General features: G+C 40.4%; 2 protein-coding genes across 6 annotated transcripts; one reads left to right on the top strand and one right to left on the bottom strand.

The window, feature by feature from the left end:
- The first annotated feature begins 1,672 nt into the window (after positions 1 to 1,672).
- Positions 1,673 to 12,467, top strand: cops7a (COP9 constitutive photomorphogenic homolog subunit 7A). 2 transcript variants are annotated; one of them, XM_067510127.1, is made up of 9 exons: positions 1,673 to 1,765; positions 5,305 to 5,427; positions 7,692 to 7,767; positions 8,483 to 8,571; positions 9,361 to 9,563; positions 9,673 to 9,778; positions 10,351 to 10,520; positions 11,112 to 11,137; positions 11,877 to 12,467. In XM_067510127.1, the coding sequence occupies exons 2-8, from the start codon at positions 5,305 to 5,307 to the stop codon at positions 11,119 to 11,121; spliced, it is 777 nt and encodes a 258-aa protein (XP_067366228.1). In that variant the 5' UTR covers positions 1,673 to 1,765; the 3' UTR covers positions 11,122 to 11,137; positions 11,877 to 12,467. The 2 variants fall into 2 exon arrangements, with proteins under 2 accessions (XP_067366228.1, XP_067366227.1); XM_067510126.1 differs by lacking the exon at positions 11,112 to 11,137.
- Positions 12,468 to 13,786: 1,319 nt separating this feature from the next.
- Positions 13,787 to 20,843, bottom strand: pianp (PILR alpha associated neural protein). 4 transcript variants are annotated; one of them, XM_067510129.1, is made up of 6 exons: positions 20,440 to 20,843; positions 19,892 to 19,948; positions 19,300 to 19,694; positions 18,882 to 18,960; positions 15,837 to 15,983; positions 13,787 to 15,184 (listed from the first exon to the last, which is right to left on the bottom strand). In XM_067510129.1, exons 2-6 carry the CDS (start codon positions 19,900 to 19,902, stop codon positions 15,163 to 15,165), a joined length of 654 nt encoding a protein of 217 aa, XP_067366230.1. In that variant the 5' UTR covers positions 19,903 to 19,948; positions 20,440 to 20,843; the 3' UTR covers positions 13,787 to 15,162. The 4 variants fall into 4 exon arrangements, 3 of the variants coding, with proteins under 3 accessions (XP_067366230.1, XP_067366232.1, XP_067366231.1); XR_010914824.1 differs by lacking the exon at positions 13,787 to 15,184 and adding an exon at positions 16,645 to 17,515 and having other exon boundaries at positions 15,880 to 15,983; positions 19,892 to 20,843; XM_067510131.1 differs by lacking the exon at positions 18,882 to 18,960 and having other exon boundaries at positions 19,892 to 20,843.
- Positions 20,844 to 20,925: the final 82 nt, after the last annotated feature.

The raw sequence follows: 20,925 nt of genomic DNA, 5'->3' as shown, positions 1-20,925 counted from the left end.
CACTGTCTACAGAGCCCTGGTGACTGGCACAGGTGTTTCTCCTTTCCCTTAATTGGGTAAGTTACTGTGAGCTGTCCCCAGACTAAAGGTGTGCCTGTGTGTGTGTGTGTGTGTGTGTGGGGGGGGGGGGGTATGTGTGTGTGGGTGGGTGGACAAAGATGGGTCATCATAACAACATCTTTGCAAGGCAAGGTCATTTTATCTAGTTTACACTTCTGCAAAGGCACAGTTTAAAAGGTAGAGTTAAGGGCACCACTGGCCCTTTTTTCACAGCAGGTGTTACTAAAAATATTAGTGTGATGCTGAGAGAATAAACACAATACCAGGGCTTTGAAACTGAAGGTGCTTAATGTTAATCAGTAAACGTTCATTTTATGATTTAGACCTCTGCTGTTCCTTCTGTAAACTATCAAACACAATAGGCCTTTCTCAATGTTGGAAACTCAACCCAAGGGCTGGGAGTTTGAAGTTTCTGTGCAGCCTCTTAGTTGTTCCAAGCACTGCACTCTTCTGAACTCAGTGTTATAGTGTTGTTCCTAAGATCTGTTTGAGCCACTCTTCCAGTTAAAGAATCAAAGCCCTAATTGCTGTCACCACTGGGACCACTATTGCCTTAAGTCTCCACACCCTGTCCAGTTACTCTATCTTGTTGATGTGTTCCATTACCACTGCTATCTTCTCTTTCTTGTGTTTTAAAAAATGTCCAGCTTGTTAGCCAATACCTTGCTGTCCATTTGGATCTGGAAGTCCCACACAGTTTTTGCCCTGTTGTTCTTTATTACCTTTTGAGGAGTCTTCCCTCTTGACCAGGAAGGGTCTAGCCTACACTCTGTGCAGATGTTCCTGTAAACAATGCCAGCCACTTGGTTGCGCTGTTCAACATATGCTGTTCCTGCCTGCAGCCTGCAGGCCAAAAAAGGAACCTCTGGCACAATCCCACCTACTGTTGCACGGATGTGGGGACACAAGCTAAAAAGATCAAACTGCGGTGAACACTTAGATTATTCAACAAATTTATTGATATATGACTAACTAAGCCTTTATTGCGGTTCGTTAAAAGCACAGAATAAAAAGGCATTCAAATGGAGTTAGATGTGGAAAGAAAAAACTAAAAACAACCGATCAGTGTACAAAGGCATTTAAATAATAGCCAGTCAGAAATGTTTACATTAGTGGGTGGGTATATGGTTTTATCATCTTCTGAAATTTGCACAGAGACATGTGACTGACATGGTCATACCATATTGGCTCAGCAGGTAAAAGAAATATTGCGGAGGTGCTAAATGTCTGACCAGTTCGGTGTGTTCCACAGTAATACCAAAAAACATCATCAGCCACGCAAACAGCAAGTCAGACTACAATAAAAGCAGTAAAAGAAAAAGAGGTAAAAAGGATTAAAACAACATAAACAACACAAATTTCTGAAAGCATTGTACATATCAAAATTTAGCAAATGGATTTAAGTTGATCTTCCCTCTGTGAACCACTGAACCACGAGGAGTTTGACCCTTTGATGAGTTACCATTACTTTTTACATTCTTATACAGTTTAACATATATCCGTGGACTTTACAGATTTGCCGCTAGATGGCGTTGTTCTCTCTAACCCAAGGAGGCCGATGCTGATTGACAGGCACGCTTCCCCCGCCCACTTAATTTTACTATCCTATCACAGAGGACTTTGCTCTGTTGTCGTACGTTACGTGGACTGACAGGGAATTAAACATTCTAGAGAGAGGCTGTCGGCTAGAAACCAACACAACAAGGTAAAATTTAATACACGCAATCTTATTTTGGGTAATACCTTAAGCTCATGTATTTCCTTCCAGTTATTTATACAGTATAGTGATGTGATATAAATAATTAGGAAGGCTTGTGGATAGAGTGGTGGACAGAGGCCTAACGCCAGCGCTTAACTGAAGCCTTCGTTAGCGGTTAGCAACCGAGCTGGCATGATACGTTCAACCATTACATCAGTTGTACATAACAGTCATCACCCACTTGATTGACAACTGTGAGCCTAAAGGCATAATCTTACTATACAGTAGATGTGATTTTTAACTTTTAGAAGATAATCTGTCACTTGCATTAATGGCCTTTGACAGGTAACGTAAGGTTATTAGCGTTTGTATGAGCCGGGTGACTTAGCAACGCAGCTAGCTAACTTTAACACAGTGAGAGTTGATCTGTTTAGCGTATTGTGTTCTTAAACAGCGAATTTAAACTCATTTGTACGTTAGGTATTAATGTTAATGATGAGCTTTTAATCTTTACAGCAGTGTAACGTTAGGTTAAATGTTACATCATAGGTTTATTCGTGTTACTATTTGTGTCCACAGTGGAGCCACAGTTAGATTGTTAAACTTTAATATGCAAGCGTGGAATTAGATTTACCACGTGTTATTCTGGGTTGCTATACATTTGTGTGTACGTTTACTTGTGTATTTTGTACCTTCCGCATGTTTACTCTGCCCAAGCTTGAAGTAGTGTACTTAGCTAAATTTGTAGAATATTAAAATGTCATTCTGTTTGAACACCTTACTGTATATCCATTAGTCCAGACATTATAATGAGAATGTGTTCACATTTTCTGTTGACAGATAAGTTAATTGGCAACAGTTTTTGTTAGAAGATTGTTTAGGTCGTTTAGAATGCAAACGCGAGTTCCTGAATCCCAAAGTCTTGTAAACAGTGTTGTAGAGGTTAACAACATCCTAACATCAATGCAATCTTAACAGTTAGATCTGCTCCCCAAGAACCGCAGTAATTTTAATTGACAGTGTAGCTTTTATATCACTTAAAAATAAATGATATAAGTTTGCTTTTTCTGTTGTATTATTATTGATAGATAGGTGTGTGAGATATATATATATATATATATATATATATATATATATATATATATATAATATTGATTTATGTAACACATAATGTTTATTTGACTAAAAGACTCAAACCCATGTTTTTATAGCTACATTCGTTCGACTGAAAGTATACTACATGTGTTGTGCATTATTTTGTATTCATTTGGTATTTTTTTTGCAAAGATTGAGATTCACACAGAAATTTTAATAATGTTCTTTTGGGTTTGTACAATATTTAGCTGCACAGCACAAGCCTGTAATGACTCATCCACTGCAGACTACAGGTCGTTATCTAGAGTTAAAATTATGATTTAATGACAACAGGGCAGCACAACAGCACATGCAGGTATTTGTCTCCATATCTAAAATTTAGCATTCTAAGTATCCACTGCGGAGCACTTTATTCTAATAATAAATCTAGTCTTAGCATTCTTGTGGCCATTTTTAGAGCAATTTAATGTCTCCTTTGGTTAAATGGGATTATGGGACAGATGGATGGACCACTACTCATTAGACTTAAGAGTCTGTTGAAGTGAGTGCTTTTTAGGCTTTGGGTTATGATATATAGCAGTGAATACTTACAACTCCTCCTACTCCAAATTGAATTTGTTTTCTTTCTTCTAATCTTGTGTAATTAGTATTATTAATTTTTGATATGTATTATTTTGACTCTCAACCTGTTTTGAATTCAGGGCACCCTGTAACTGTTCAAATATTAACAATGTAATTGTAATAGGTAAAGAAATGTAAAATGTTTTAACAGGGTTTGTGGTACTAGTTAATAATACCAAAGAAAGTGATGGTAATGGTACTTGGACAAGAGTTGTTTTTTTTAAAATACAGATTACGTTTGGTGATGTTATGTTAACATTGTACAAAATTAAACATAGATGACAATAATAGGATATATGAATTGAGATGAAGGTTGAGCACAGTGCAGTCATTATCTATTGTCATCACTGCATCACACAACCATTCACACTAAGTGACAATAAGTCCCTTTACACTTTGGGATTCTGGATTTGTTGTTAGTTCTTAGATTTATTTTTCAAAATGCTAGTCTTTAAAAGTTTTATTTGTGTTAATTTGAATGTTTATTTGATATCTCAGTGGCCACTAAGGCACTCTGCATCTGAACAGCTGCGTACTCCATATTGAGTGAGTCCAAATATTCTCCCAGCCATCTTTCAACTGATATGTTGCAGGTTTTGTGCCCTTTTTAAATTCAGTAAAAAAAAAAACACACAGAGGAAGCAGTCCAGCCTCACACTCATGGTGCTTTTAAAAAATTCCTGGAATTGAAAGAGGTTGTGTTTCCGAAACACAGTGTAGGTTAATTTGTTTGGCTGCAGCACATGCCTGCTCATCTGTTCAGTTTGCCCGAGATTCGCTCTTATGGTGGTCCAGTGGGAAAACATATGGAAAATTTGCATGTGTGCATCTAAATCCATCAGATTTAGGATTATACAATACATCTGCATGAACTAAGATGAGTAACTCGACAGGCTACTCTTTTCGCAGGCTCTCTCGGTTGCATTAATTTTAGGAGATGGCCTTAGGTAATAAAACTAATCTGATGCAACTGCAATATTTTTATCATGTGTCTCCAAGACTTAACTTCCACTGTGTCCCAGGATGAGTCTGTTGGGATTAAGATCTTAAAATAAACTGTCAAAGTCACTAGGACATCTCCTCACATTGGAGTGTTTGTCAGTTAAGACACTTTTGAGTCTAAAAGGACACACAAATCCAGTCAAGCTATTATCTAACTGTGATATTTTAATATTTTAATATATTTTACTATGAAGCTTGCGGATAACAAAGCAAGCTTGAGGATGAGGTACACAAACCAAGGAGACAACTTTTTACATTAGAGCATCATCCTTTTTAGGGCACGGGGGCTTATGAGTCTGTTACTGGCACAGGCAGATTCCTGTCACTACTTAGTTAATTATTCTGGTGTTGCCCTCAAGCCAGATTGCATTTGCATCATGTCTCCACGCAGGGAATGGGTCTTGATGAATATAGATGCCCTGCTTCCCATTGATTACACTGGTTGCCTGCACTGGTGCTACCTTGTGCAGTTTGGTCTTCCACTGCCTGAGTAACTCTTCAAGCAATTTAAGGAGGGTTAAGCGCTTTGGTCAGGAGTACTTGGCTGTTATACATTATATGACAAGGGAGTATTGCTCATTCATATCGACGTCCTTTTAACAGGCCACAAGAGGCTGGATTGTGTTTCAAAAAGCATAGCATAAAAATTAGTCGAGTCCCGGGGTTTATTAATAGAGTTTGTTATTAGATTATTTATGGAAGACTGACATAATAAACAATAATAACCTATAATATACTTTCTACATAATTGTGCTGCTCTCATGTGTCTGCTGTATAACTTGAGTGTGGCCTGCTGTGTCTCATTCACCTGTTTCCCTTGGCATCAGATGGAGGTGGAGCAGCTCCTGTCTCTGTCAGGCTCAGCACTGGCCCAGGCTGTCAGCTCTCTGCTGGAAACTCCAGGCCTCTATGTCTTCTCTGACATCCTGGAGCTGCCTAATGTCAGAGAGGTAAACTTACACATCTCCTTGACACTCTCAGTATTTTTAAGAACTGACATGAACACTCTTACAAGTGTCCATTTACCCAAGACTCACGGAGAGAATGTTTAATCAAACTATAATCAGGGGGATTATGTTGTTGGCCATCATCACAATCAATCTTTCAGTCTTGAAGAAAGCTCTGCTAAAGGAAGAGCCAGACATCTGAGGATACAGTAGTCACTAACGACATGTGGTATGCTTGTAGGAGCTAAACAGTCAAATTGCCTTTGTGCTTATTTACAGGGTCTGCATTATTGATTTTATCAGCACCATTTTATGCAGAAAAGCAAGGGGTCTTGCTGAAAATGTCACGCAAAAGGCATTTGTTTGAAGTTTGAAGTCTCCGAAAAATCTGGTTTTAAATCTACAGCACTGTTTTATTGAATACAAATACAAAAAGCAAGACTAGCCAGGTAGAAACAGTAAGAAATATAATTTTTTGTTTCTATATGAGTGAAGTGAGGAATATTCCATCACTTCATAATGATGCAATATAATTTTACCTCAGACCAAAAAACTACAAAGGAAACAGAAAGCTTTAGGTCTCTGTGTCTCTCTCCAGATTTCTTCTTAAATATATTTTACTCCTGACCTGTAATGACTCGTAGCAGCTCCAGTCCAGTAAAATATGATTAAAGCAGCCAGTAATACTTGTGGGCTTGTTATATTTTTGTAGCATTCAAAGCAATAATCTAGACAAAGGAGTTTTAAGGTTTTATCAAAAAGCTCAAACATTAATTTTGATTTATTTACCCATCTTTTTTGTTGAGCTGGTAGCATTGGCTAATTATATTATGTCCTCATATACAGCCTTCCTCTTGCAGGTGACTACATGCTTGCATTTTCAGGTGTTTTGTTTCTTCCCCAAACAGTACACAGCAGAACTGTTTTCCAGACATGTGCAATTCTCGTCAAATTAAAACTTTAAAACTGTAAATCTGATGAGTTGCAGCTGGTTTGTCTACATCTTTAGTCTTATTAAGACCCTGCTAAATTAAAAAAATTGGAGTTGCACTGACATTTCTGCTTGGCAAAGTAGATTTATCTTTATGGTTGACTGTTTAAAACACAATAAGAATCCCCATTGAAGCACAGTTTGATGCAGTCTTTATTTTTGCAGCATTTCCTGGCCAAGACATTAGCTGATATGATCAAGTCAACCATAAAGAAATATTATGGAAGTAATTCAGTCACTTTTGTGCAGAGATCTGGGTTCAGTTTTCATCATTTCACAGAAGATAGCTGTAAGAATTACCAACAGATGTTCTCATGAAGAACCCTCAAACCATCTGTTTCCTAAATTACACATATTGAAAGTTGATGAGAAAGTAGATTACTCCAAGAGAATACAAAAAATATGTTAAGAGACAGTCATGATAATATTTGTAAAACATTAAAGGAGAAGATCTAGCATGTCCTTGTGTTTACACACATAACATTGTTCAGTGAAATGCTGTCCTCCCTATTTTTTTCTAGCTGTCTATTTTGATATAAAGTGATAATTAAAATCAAGTAATTGGCCTAGGCAATTATCAAGCGTTAAGTATATTTTGAAGCTTATTTTAGAACACTGACTGTTCACCATTTAGTCTAATGCAATTTAGATAACTTCAGAAAAATAAGGACAGAATTATTTTAAGCCTAAAAAGTTCAACAGCATAACTTATCACCAATGTTTCCATGGTAACAACCAGTGACACTTGCTGACAAAAGGGGGAGAACATAGCTTATAATATACTAATTGTTTACAGTATCTAGTGTAAAACACCCAATGAAAAGGTAAAGATTTTTCTTTTCTGCTGGAGTAAAGAGGTGACCCATGCTATTTGGGATGAAAAAAAAAAGTCATTTCTTTCTTTCCCTAAAGTTCTATGCTGATTAGTCTCATGTGTGATAGAAACAACTAAATAGCTTTGTTCAACAGATGCATTTAGATTTCTATCTAAAGGCTGACTATTATTCACTACTAAGCCTTGGTCAAAGTCTTTGAAATCATGCCATGATGTCAAATCAGAAAGGAACACTTAAGATTTTAATGTCAGGTGTAAATAAAAAATAAGCAGCCACTTCTTCAAATCTTCTCTCTCACTTTTACTGTGATGGATTTTGAGCATAACATCTGAGTTACTCAATGTGCACAGAAAGAATGCAGTTTTGTGTTGAAAGTCTCGTTTCTTCTGCCTTCTACCACATCATTTTTATCTTTCCTTCATCTTTTTTCTAAACTGTAGCTGGAGAATGGCCCTCATGCACCTGTGTACCAGCTGCTGAACCTCTTTGCCTATGGAACCTACTGCGACTACAAAGGTATTGCAGTGGCAGCACAGTGTAAATAAGTAATAGTGCAGCCTGCAACTCTTTTATTATGAGCTGTATTTCTCGGTTGCGAGGCAAGCACCTTGACACAGAGGCTTTAAATACTCTCACCTGACACACTGCAGGCAGGTTCTACATAAGATTAGATTACTGGAATACATTTATGTGTTTGCGCAATATTTCATAAAGCATTATGTTTGGCTGATGATCATTTTTGCTGGAGCAGTAGTGACACAAATGGACAATACTAATCTTTGTGACTCAATTTATTGTCTGTGTAAAACATTGGAAAGCTTCAAGAAAAAAATGGAATGTTAATTATGTCTAATTTTATGCTGAATATCAACTATTATTGTTACCTTCCCTTTTTAGTCACCTCGACAGGGAGAACATTTACTTTCATAGAGCTGTGTGGTAGAGCCCTTAGAGGAGCTGTCAGAGCTGCTGGAGAGGGGGGGGGGTCCTGTCAAGGTAGCAGAAGAGACAGTCGCTGGAGTCCAACTTCCTTCTGACTTTGTTCTCTGACTGCTTAAACAGCTCTACTCTCACCTGTGTGTCTCTGAAACATTACACTTCAAAGAAATAAGTAGTGCCTTGATTATGAGAGACTCTTTGACCCTCAGCAAAGTGACACTTACACACTACTCTGGTGTATTTTACCCCCTGTGTCTCTTTTTTGGTTTTATATTCTTGCCTGCTGCTGTAGAGAGAGAGGCCTCTCTTCCAGAGTTGACCCCTGCACAAAGAAACAAACTACGCCATCTGTCCATCATCAGCTTGGCTTCCAACCTCAAGGTTTGTTCTTTTCCCTTTCATTTTTTTTACAGGAAAGTGCACATGTACTGTAATATGGTTGTATCTGATTTTAAAAAAGAAAATAAATCTCACTTGTGCTATTATCATATTGCTGACATCTAAAGTTAAATATTAAAGACATGTTAACAATTCTTCTTTTCAATCTGGCTTTGTTGTTCTGTTCAGAAACATAATTCAAATAATTAAAAAGTTAATGTGTGTTTTGCTGTAATTTAAAGCTTGTCTTTATGTATATTAGGTAAATAATAAGCAAAGAAACAGACAAGCAGAGATTTCTTACCTTTCCATCCACTTGATTGATAGTTAAGTCAATGTTCTGTTTTTGGTATTTCTTAGTTGAATCTTCAAGCCATGCTGCCCCTCTCTTTATTCCCTTTTCTTTACCTGGGGCTGATCAATAATTAATTAATTATTCTCACCAGCACTGTCCTTTTCCTTAACTTAATCTCACTTTACATTACCAGTACTCCTGTCACTACTGTATTCTGTTTTTCTCTGTGATATGTCGATGTTTCCCTGCATGCAGGCTTAAACTCTCTAACTGCCCAGTCAAAGATTGTTAAAAACTCTGTGCTTTACCTCTGACAGTGACATTTAGACAAATGAGCAATTTCCCTAAGAACATTTTTATTTTCATTTTCCATCAAACCTTCAAAGTGGAATAACATTTTCTGCCTGATTACTGTGGTTAAAGAAAGAAGAGTGTCTCCTTATGTCTTCTCCTTATGTCTTCTCCTCCACCCCTCCTCCACCCCCACCCCCTCTCAGTGCCTGCCATACTCATTGCTCTTGCAGCAGCTGGAGCTGAAGAATGTGCGTGAGCTGGAGGACCTGCTGATAGAGGCCGTTTACTGTGACATCATCCAGGGTAAACTGGACCAGAGGAACCAGCAGGTGGAAGTAGACTGCAGTGTGGGCCGTGACCTCGGCCCCAATGAGCTGCCTAACATAATCAACACGCTGCAGGAGTGGTCAGTATGCCCTCTGTTTGTCTGTGCACACACGTTAGAGTTATTTCTCAATTATCTGTTTCCCTTACTCGCAGTGCTTCTCTTCATGTCTATCTTTTCTCTCCCTTAGGTGTACAGGGTGTGAGGTGGTGCTATGTGGTATTGAGGAACAGGTCTCAAGGGCAAACCAGTACAGAGAGAGCCAGCTAAAGGTCAAAGTCCAAGTGGAAACAGAGGTTGGTGCCTCATCCTTCCAGTAAACAGTTCTCTTCTACTTTTCCCCCAGAAAATCCACTAAATGTGACTCTTTCCTCTCTAGCATTTGAATTTTTATGCTTTCAGCTACTTGTGGTATTTCAATTTACATTCTGACTTTGAACATGCTTTCTTAAATTGTGTTTGAGGGTAAACTCATACAACATACCTCTAACTTTAAAGGATAGGTTCTTAGTTTTTTAAGTCTGTCTTTAAACAATAGACTCAAAGAAACACTGAAACATGTTTTTCATGTTTTATTAATCTCATGCTGCCTATGAAGAGGTTTGTTATGGTCTGATTGTCGCTCAGTAAGGAAGAATGTGGAAACTCAAAGAAAGAAATTTTGCACTAGTGTGTGGAGTGTAGAGATGGAGTGTAACCTTAGGAGATAGTAAATATATTTGGATAACTCTGATTGCTCTACATTGGAAGTGCATTTAATGTCCTTTAATGGCCAGCAGACATCACCTGTATCAATGACAACCTGTAAAACAGTGAAAGTGTCTTTTCTTCCTCTTTTTTTTTTAATCTGCTCTCATTTGTACCTTAGGTTTCAAACCTACAGAAAACATTAAAGGCTAGCGCTGCTTCTCCATCGTCGGGGCCCGCTCCTGCTGGAGCCGCCTCCAATCAGGATGCAGACCAGCCAGCTGAGCCACGAGACCCCGCCTCCTCTCAGGAACCACGACAACCAGGCAAAAAAAGTTCAAAGGTGAAAGGGTAAGTAGTGTAAAATTACCTTTTCCCCTTACCATAATTATGTGAATGTATGGATGTGCCTATATGCAGGGGGAGCTGTCAAATAGTATTTGCCTGTGACTAAAGTCCTCTGAGCATTGTTAATGTTATAGCTATTTGTTTGTTTGTTTGTTTCTTAATTAAATGAACCAGCAGGCATTTGCATAGGAATTGTCTTTTTTATTTATTTATTTTTATAGCAAAACCAAACCTCTCACAAATAGAATACATAAAATATGTTTGGCCATGTAGAATAATTTACTGAAATAATGTTTTATTTAGACTTGCTGGTGTGCTCATGTTTTTTTCCCCTCCTCAAAATTGGAACAAAAAGCTGTGATGTGGAGGTTCTTTCCATTAAGTTTCTTTTACTGCTTCTTCTTCTCTGTTCTGTACAGCACTTTGTAACTGTGTTTTTTTTTAAAGGTGCTTTATAAATATGAATTTACCTAGTTATAACTATAGTGCTATAGAGGCTCTACTTGAAACAATACATTTAAGCCATTAGTATAGAGTTCTTGTGAAGAGCAAAGTTAATTCAACAGAGAACTCCTATGTTTCCATTTTTTCCAGCAAACATTAAAGAGCCAGCTGCCAGTGTAAGTGGTGTGTGTGTGTGTGTGCGTGCGTGTGTGTGTGTGCATGCAAGTACTTTTATCATGTGATGCACATCAGTGTTTTTCAGCCATACTCTAACCCTGATATGAGGGAATCTGTTGTGTTTCCATCGGGTCCAATTGCCAATGGCTAATTTTACATCTGTCCTAGTTTGTAAAATGTCACTGGATATACAGCACAAATGCCCTGTGTGCTCTTTTCCTGAAAAAAACGTTTCCTCCTCCAGTTATCAGATGAGATGCTTTGCTCGCCTGCTGTTCATGTTGTTGCTGCTGAACAGAAAGCAGTGATTATTTTCTGGCTGTATGTCACTTTTTGATGAAGCATAGAGCCCCATAATTTACATCATTCAGCACTGCACTTCATTCAAATGAGGATCCACTTAATATTATGAATTCTATATTAACAAGAGCTTAACCTCAATCCTCAAATTAAAATTAGTTTTGACACCATTTCCTTATGAATCTATTTCAAGGTTCGGGCTGAGCACTTGGTAGAAAAAAAAGATTCTCTGCAAAAATTATTTTTAGTTTGGAAAAAATAAAAATGTACTGAGCTTAGTTGTATTGCTAAAATCATTAAATACAGTTATTAGATATTTTGACCCAATGTAAAAATGAAAAGTAAATGTGTACACTGTTAAATTTATTGTATAAAATCAGGAAGAAAGCAACACTGAAAGAAAGTACATCAATGATTGACTGGTTGCTTTCCCCACAGGCTGCGTGGCAGTGGGAAGATCTGGTCCAAGTCCAACTGAAGACAAGAAAAATAGTGGCACTGATGGACACTCGCTGATAGACGGACACATGGACTTGTTGAGGGAAAAATGGATAAATTCAACAATGTGGACAATGCTCACAAATCACATACACTTGAAAAACAGAAAGCTTCATGGGAACTTTTCTCATCAACTACTCTCACCTTTTTGGATTCAGAAACATACTGGCTGATGGATATGACAGGTGTGACATGCGCTCTTGCAGTTGTTATTAGCCTAACAGCTGGACTGTCGGTAAACACACACACACACACACACACACACACACACACACACACACACACACACACACACAGGTCACTTTAAACAAAGGAAGTCATACCTGTCTGCAGCAGGAATCAGTTGCCTTTGACCAGAAACAGGATCAGTGTATTTGATGCATATGTGTGTTTAAGTCTATTGTTTTTAAAATGTTCTTTTGGTTTAGATTAATTCTGTTACTTGGTGTATTTTCTTTCTTTCTGCTGAGTTGAGACTTCTATAAAATTAGATATAAATGTTCGGGAAATAAAACAAAGCCCTGTACTTATCCTACTGCCACTGTCACTTCTTTTATTAAATGTGCTTCAAAGTGCATCTCTAGAGGGTGCACTGCTAAATGTTAACTCGCAGAAGGGGGCTACCCATTAGGAGGTCAAGCCATTAATTAGGGCATGTCCCCAAAGAGAGTAATGTATTATAGAGCTTTGGCTTCCCCTGTGCACATCTAACATTGCTACACACATACACACCAAGTGCATGTATATTTCATATTAGTTTGTTTTGCCCAGAACTTCTGTTTCAATGTCAGATTTGCCTGCCACTCTCCCTTGTACCTCTATCACAGAGTCAAAATTGCCTTTGTCATGCCTCTCCTGTCCATCTTTTCTGATTCGGGTTTTATTTATATTCTTGGCTCTTCATCCAGCATGACATGAAAAGTGGCAATCAGCTGACCAGCAGCAAAACTCGGAGGGAATCGGACAAAGAAATTATGATGCTGTTTCACTTGACTCTGCATCCTCTTCCATTTCCCCCTCCCTCCAACATCCACACATCTATATAAAAATAGTGGTGTTAATTTTAGTCAGTGTGATTGAGCTTCATGGGTTCACAGTTTTTAGCAGACTGGAGCTGTGAAAACAACTGTACACCTTTCAAAGTGTTTTCAGAGAAAATGCGTTAGCTGGCGTACATGTAATTTGGAGTGAATGTGGCAGGTGATTCATATGTCTTTACTGGGGTACGAGCACATGAGTGGTGAGTCTGTGTGCAAGAGTTCACACCTAAGATCTGCATTAGTGTTTGCCGTTTGTCCACCGTGGCTACAGGCTGCTGCAGCATCTGCTGGTAACTCAGCTAATCAATTACTTTGACTGATCAGTAAAAAGCCCAAAGGAGATGGAAATCCTAGCTGTACTGCAGACTGCAGAAGAATCTCAATACATTCGAGTGGCATTTCTCCTCTCCCTCCTGCCTTGATTTTATTGACATTTGTTTGAAAAACTGTACACAGAGGAAATTCTTGCTTAGCATCCTGTTAATCTTTCTGAAGCGAGAGAAATCCATATGAGGTGAGGAGATAAGGCAAAGCTTCAAGCACAAGCAGCCGCCTTATTCTTTGCCCCTTTTAGCTGCTCACTGGTAAAAACATGACTGGCACATGCAGGATTTTATAATGCAAAACCTATGGTTCAAAATCAATGCAAGGCAGTGGACTAAATGTTCACTTCAGGGAGAAAAAGATTAGAATACAGGGGTAGCTATTAAAATGCACAGTGTAAGCTTCATCCTTTTCATAAAGCATTGCAGATCACGCAGTTCCCGGGGGAATTCATTCTACATGCACAGAAATAAACAGACACAAAGCTAAAACACCAGTGTTGAGTCTTTATTGAACTTTCATGGTACAGAAAGACCACATTTCTACAAGAATGCTACTAAAAACCACACGACTGGATATCTGGAGGATTGCACGAGCCACTCATGATGCCACTGGCATTATATTGTATCAGAAGTGAAAATGTTCAAAAGTGGGGATTCATGTCTCAAAGCTGCTTAGAAAAGTTGGCAAACAAACTAACGTGGCTTTAAAAGGTTCTATAAGACATTACTGATAGATAAAATAGACATTTATAAATAATATATTTGAAGCAACACTTACAGGTCTTTGTTACAGGTCTATATACATGCAGATTCATCAGAGAGACAGAAATTATGTTCCTTGGTGTAAAACTTTCCTTTGCTACACCAGACAGCTGATAATCAGTGACTCAATGATACAAAGGACAATGGGAAGGTGGGATGTTTTACAAATTTGAGATATTTAGCTGTTGTACATCATCCACAACCTTTGGGAATGATTGATTTTCAACAGGAATCGCTCTTCTGTACATTCCCATTCTGACTATTTTATCTTCACCTGTGGTAGTACTTTATGCTGAGCATACCTCTCACAGTCCAGGGGGAACGAAGGGTGCTTACAAGGGCTCGACAAAGAGGTGAATGTCAGCCACGTAGTTAAGAGAGCAAATCATGAAGTAAAACAAGACAGACTCCTTTACTCGCAGCTGAGGAAAAAAGCCACACTATTTGCATTTCAGGCACCCAAAGCGGGGAATAAACAGCAGTTTTTGGAGCGTGACATGTTAAACACATTGCCTGTTGGCTACAGCCGTGCCAAACAGCTTTTTGAAATACCCCGTTCAGTGTTTGGAGATGCAAAGAATTTCTTTTTTTAACCATTTAGAAGCCAGCTAAACTGACCCAAATTTTCGTCACTTCACGAAATAAAAATTAATACTCATGAGCCTTACATGTGCAGCTGAATCACTAGAAACGGTTGTGGAAGCACAGGTAGGGCATTTCAGGGGTAATGGGATGTTGCATGGCTGTTAAACTGCTTGTTTGTGAATTAGTCATGGCAGGTCGAAGCACAAAGCGGTCGAGTGGCTTGGCAGAGCTCGGGACCGTACAGAGGATTTGAAAACAGGAAGCGGGTTACAGTGAAGCAGAGTCACATAAAAGAAATTTACAGAGGTAGGAAGGAAGAGATGAGCAGCAGGGACATGAGTTTGAGTTTTGTAGACATCAGGGAAGCCAAGGTGTTTTGGGATGTCTAGATACCTGGGATCCCTGATTTCATTTCACAGTTTCAGAGAAAATAAAACGACGCTGCGGGCACACCCTCTGGTCATGTTGATGTTCCTCCTCAGGCCCCGTTTGCCATATGGAAAAACAGTCATCTCAGAGGTTCACAACTGGGATCCTGACACAGCAAGAGACAGATGCAAGTGAGACAGAAAAAAAAAGGAATAAAGAATGTACGGGTTATGGGAAGCTTGAGAGCCCTGATGATGGAAAGAAAGACAGAAGAGGAGAAGAGAAGCAGAGCAGCGAGGCCTGAAGCTGGAAAAGTGGTGGAGAGGCAAACGGAAAACTGCATCACAGGGAACTGAGAGGGCGGCAGGGGAAAGAGATGGCAGAGAAGGAGGAAGAAGGGAAAGGTGGAGGAAAAGCTGATGGGGAGGAGGAAGTAAGAGGGAGCAGTGCAGTACAGCTCTATAATTATCCTGATTGAGATTAACTTTAAATACCCTAAATAAAAGCATCATTTCATGATAGGCGGCTGGGTGCCTTTTCACAGGCCCATGGTGACTCATCTGGAGAGGGAGTTTAAATCACAGATACATCTTACAGCAGCACCAACACTCCAGGCCTGAATACTCCTCAGAGAATGGCACTACGGTCCAATTATACTCTATGTAGACATCCTTACAATGCACGCAGAAGAAGTAATAAGGCTGCTTCACACACTAAGAAGGAGGCAAGCAAACTTGAATCCAGAGGTGCACATAGACACACACATGCACATCAGACTCATAGACACACTGTGCTGAGTTGGTGAGGCGACTCATTACCTCTCTCTGTCGGTGAAGGAGGAGGAGGTGCTGTGCAGCGTCTGCCGGCTGTCCTCTGAAGCGAGGGAACGAGGAAGTGCGAGGGAGAGGGGGGGAGCCACGCCACGGGAAAGCGGGGGAGGGTGCTGGGAACAGCTGCGGTCGTAACTGGGAGGGAAGGATAGTTAGATGGAGACAGAAGAGAGAGGATGGAAGGAGACAAAACATTGGCAAGCAAAGGGAAGAACAAAAAGAGAGTAAAGAATGGAGAGGATGAATAAAGGGAAAGAGTAAAGAATAGGGGGTGAAAATATGATGAGATATGAAAAAGAATGATGTAGACACAGGAAAGAGAAGAAGATGGGAATTAAACAAAATGAAGAACAAGAAGAAGAGGGACAAGAATAGAAACAGAGATAAGAGCATATAAGAAAGTTGGAGTTTGAGAGAGAGATTTTCCAGTAAAAGGTTAGACGGATAGCAGGACATGATAAAGGGAGAGGTTGAAATGAAGAGAGACAAAAAGAAGAAAGGGTATGGACAGAAAGCAGAAGATGAAAGACAGACAGATGAGGAGACAGAGAAACCCAGTCAGAGAGCATCAAGATCAGCCAAGACATTTAGCATCAGCGAACACATTACACTGCCACTGTGAGAGAGAATTAGTGCACTCATTGGACTCATTAAAGCACTGTCAGAGGGAGAGGGAGGCAGAGCGAGAAATGGGGAGGGAGACAGGCTCTGTGGGGGGTGGGGGGAGGGCAAAGGATGGAACAAGGTGAAGAAATGGACAGAGAGGCGACGCATCACTGAGGTGGCATGCTGTTACCTCAATGAGAAGAGTAAATTATGGTGACGACGCAGTGGAAAGTCCCAGGTTCAGGCTCTTAAGAATACTTCAGATACACAACAAAGCTGTTCTCACAGCCATAAAAGCTATTCTGCACGCTCATCTTCCCTCAGTAACACCTGTCCTCTTTTGGCTGATTCCCACTCTCGATACACACACATCCACACACAAACACCGCCACACTTGATAACATTAGCCACACTGACGATTTTAGGGCTGGGAAAATCGCTGACCACATATGCCGCTCTTCTATAATCATAATGAACTGGACGGTGGCCAATTTCCACTATAGGCGATGATTTCGGTCCATCTGTAGCCCCCTCCCGTTCATTCCGCTGAACTTTCTCCATCTAACACATGGCATTATTTACACATTTATGACACTGAAGCACAAGCCAGTCTATAGTAAGGGGCTGCTGTGATGTCTCCTGTCTGAAACCCTGCAATTCCCACTTTTATAAGGCCACTTCGAATCCACCAACACCGCAGGTTTTCATCCACAGTGGGAGCAGGTGAACTAAGTTATCGAAACAACAGCCAAGGCCAGTCGCAGGAACACAGTGAAAAGGGGGTTTATCATGTATCAGCTCACAGCAAGCTGGAGGATTATCTGTGGATCTGCAGCCGGACTGGCAGTGCTGCGAGAGATAGCAGACTGGTGAGAGAGATAAGAGGAGTACCGGCTGTGCAAAGTCAGGCAGCATTAAAGCAAGGCAATGATGATAACTGGAAGTAAGTGAAGAAGCTGAAGGAAGGGGGAGAACAGTGGCATTCAGAGAAAGAAAAAAAATCTCTGGAAGGAGAAGGAGGCCTGGGGGGGAAGGAAGGGTTAGAGAGAGAGAGTGGGGAGCTATTGTAGGAGTGTGGGAGCAAGATTAAGAGGGAGTATGAAAAATGGATATGAAGGAGAACAAATTATATAGATACAGGCAATGAAATGAAAAATTATGATACAATAGAAATGTAGGTAAGATGGGAAGATAAAAAAATTACAGCAAAGAGGAGGAGAGTGGAAATATAAATGGGTGAGAAAGGGAGGTTGACAAAAAAAAGAGAGAAGGAGAAGCAGAGTGTGAAATACGGGAAGAGAGAAGAAAGGAGTCTCAGTGGTCAAATAAACTAGGTGTTATTGGTTTGATCAGCAAAGCGTGGAAGTGCTCCACTATATCACAAAGATGACTCTCCATTTCCAGATAATGTGTGCAGCGAGCACTTCCTAGTAGGCCTAAAAGTTTTACATGTACAGAAAGCACCGCCCTATGTTTACATTCTCTGAGAAGTTAACAGCTAGTGGGCTGTTCAAAGCCCACTGGCACCAGTGAAGCCATGTTATCTCTCAAGCCTGTCAAGTGACAGCTCTCCTTTTTGCTTCCCCTCCCATCCTAATGGCTGTAGCGAATGTTTAATCATTACAATTATAATGGCACTAAAGGACACATCTGAGCAAACTGTGACTTACAGGAACACAAGTGTTGTTAATAAAGTCATTAGTAAGCAGTTACTCAGCTCTCACTTTGGTGGGGAATACAAAGTGTAAATGCACTATGTAATTGTGAACAACAGACCAGACAGACCAACATGCAAAGGTCCATTTTTCACTAAAACCAACACGTCTGACCCAATTCATACACTTTCACATCTTAGGGAGTAAAAATGGGCTAATCTAAATGTTTTAACACGTAATAGGAAATGCTCTTTCAAATCTCGCAAAATAATGTCATGCAGCAGAAATTGGTCTGGTTGTGCTTTTTTATCTAATTAATCATTTTGTCATCACCAGAGCACTGTTCTTCTGAGTCAATCTACAATTGACAACATATCCCCCTTTAATTATCATATCCATTGTCATACAGAAATCCACTTTAGCAGTGCAAGTGTAATTCTGGACTATTGTACAAAATAATTTCAGATCAAGCACTTAATTTAGCTGCTTTCATTTAAAATTTCAAAAACCAATTTTGAAAACCATAATGGCATCATATAAAGGGAGGCGTCTTCTGGGGAAACTGATCTGCACTGTGTGTGGATTCTCAAATTTAGAATTTGTGCAGTGTATAACTACATCAGTGCTGCCCCCCGTTGTAGAACAGGTGTGTCTAGCTCAGTTGGAGAAAGTTCTGCTAATCATTTGTTTCTATGCAGCAAAGTCCACTTTATGTCTTGGGACTACACACACAGACGCACACAAGATTTTGGAGAAAAGATTTGGTTCCTACCAGATTTTGGCTGTAATGACGACTGCAGTCAGGATGAGCACTGAGGAGATGGTCACGGTGACGTAAAACTGAGGGTCCACTGTAACATACATACACACACAAACTTATGCAGTTACTAATCTGAGACCGGGACCATGTGTAATTGTATCCAGAACAAAAGAAGCAACATGAAATTGATTGTGTAAGACTCTTGGTGTACAATGACGTCTTCCCTGTATCTTGCAGTGTGACAGTGGCCAATTCCTCCCCATGAGTGATGAGAACTTTATTAGGCATTCTCTGCCACAGACACAGTCTGCTGAACACAACAGGGTGTCAGCCTTCACCCTGGTGACAGCTAATTCCCGTGAGGACTCCCGGCATGTGTGTGTTCAAATGGCCACCTTTATTTATAAATCCTTCATGTCCTGATGCCCACCTTCCTCAGGCTCCGTCTCCTCCGCCTCTGTCTCTCCATCCTCCACTCCCTCCAGTCGTGTCTTCTCTATGGGATTCATGCCGGCCTCAGGATGAGGCCAGTCCTCGGACGTAATTGTGCTGGCTTCCTGCTGTTTTCCATGTTGGCGCAGGGGGTCAGTTTCCTGGCTGGAGAGGAAGTGGTAGGTCTCATCCTCCAGCTGCTGCGTGGGACCCCAGACCACCGCCCACAGAGGGGTGGGTGTGACCTCGGCCGTGACGGACAGGTGGACCGACAGGGTGTCCACCTGCTCCTCTCCCTCACTGTCATGACGGTTACAGGTGGAAGGATGTGTAACTAGAACAACCAGGAGGAGGGAGATAAGGCCGGTCAGTCGTGCAACAGGAGAGATGGAGCTGGAAGAGAGGTGGAGGAGAAAGAATGAGATGAGTGATGTAGTGGCAGAGAAGTTATCTGAGAAAATGTATTGTCCACACATTCCCGGGACGACCTCGAGAGCTCAGGCATTGATTGCCAACCATCACTCAGAATGACATTTTATGCATCTGCACCCCATACATCCCTCCATCACCTCAGAAACTATCCATCTTACCATCTCTCCATCGCTTCGCTCTGTTCACTAAGACTCCGCTCCTCCGATCATCTCTCTCTGTAAGATAAAAAAGAGGGGCAAGAGAGGGATAGAGAGAGGAAGAGGAAGGGGGAGGGTCCAGCTCTTTTTCTTCTTTTATGGTCTCAGATACAAAGCATGTAAACACGGGTAGCAGCAAATAGTACTGGCAGAAAGCCAACTCCATCACCTTTTTCAATAAAAGGAAACACACAGACTCCCTTTTAAATTTAACGCTCAATTATGCCCCACATCTGCATAGAAAAACACCCAGAAGTACACAGTCATTGTTGGTTCTGCTCTCTCACATACACATTTACAGTACACACACCTGAGCACAGCACATCAATCATCATTCCAGGCAGCATGCATGACATAATACTCTAGATGGCACTTTGAACCGAAAGAGGTAACTTCTTATCTGCAACTACTGCCTAAATGCCACATAAATGTCACTTAGACACACGAGCACACCGGGAGACGGACACAGACACACACGCACTCCGACACATATCAGTTATCATGCCTACCTCTGGCAGTGGAGAGAGGGAATGAGAGAGGGAGACAGAGAGAAAGGGGGAGATACAGCGAGCGAGTGAGGAAAAAAGCATCGGTTGCCTTAGCGACTGAGACATGTAGAGTCTACAAGAGTAAGAGAGGGGAGAGAGAGCGATGTAGGGGGGGCAAGAGACTGTAGGAAACAGATTTAAATGGTAATTATGTGTTTTTTTTAACGGTTCAATTAAATGGACACAGAGGAAAAGAAATGAATTTGACAAGGCAAACAGAAATGATACTGAGAACAACATTAATAAGCTCATTTTGGAGGCAGGATGTAAAAAAAAACTCTTCAATTATGCTTACAAAAACAGCAAGGACACCCCAGAGTGAAAGAGAAAAGAAATGCAGACACCAAAGAGGAGGAGGAGGAAGGAATAAATGAGGGGAATAAAGATGGAATAAAATTTAATTTACATTCATTTACACAGGTTGCGCCGGCAGAGCGGGGAGACGAA

This window comes from Channa argus, chromosome 7, assembly GCF_033026475.1.
Source record: "Channa argus isolate prfri chromosome 7, Channa argus male v1.0, whole genome shotgun sequence".
Lineage (NCBI taxonomy): Eukaryota > Metazoa > Chordata > Actinopteri > Anabantiformes > Channidae > Channa > Channa argus.
The sequence above is the reverse complement of the archived record's forward strand: the minus strand, read 5'-3'. Positions and strand labels throughout refer to the sequence as shown.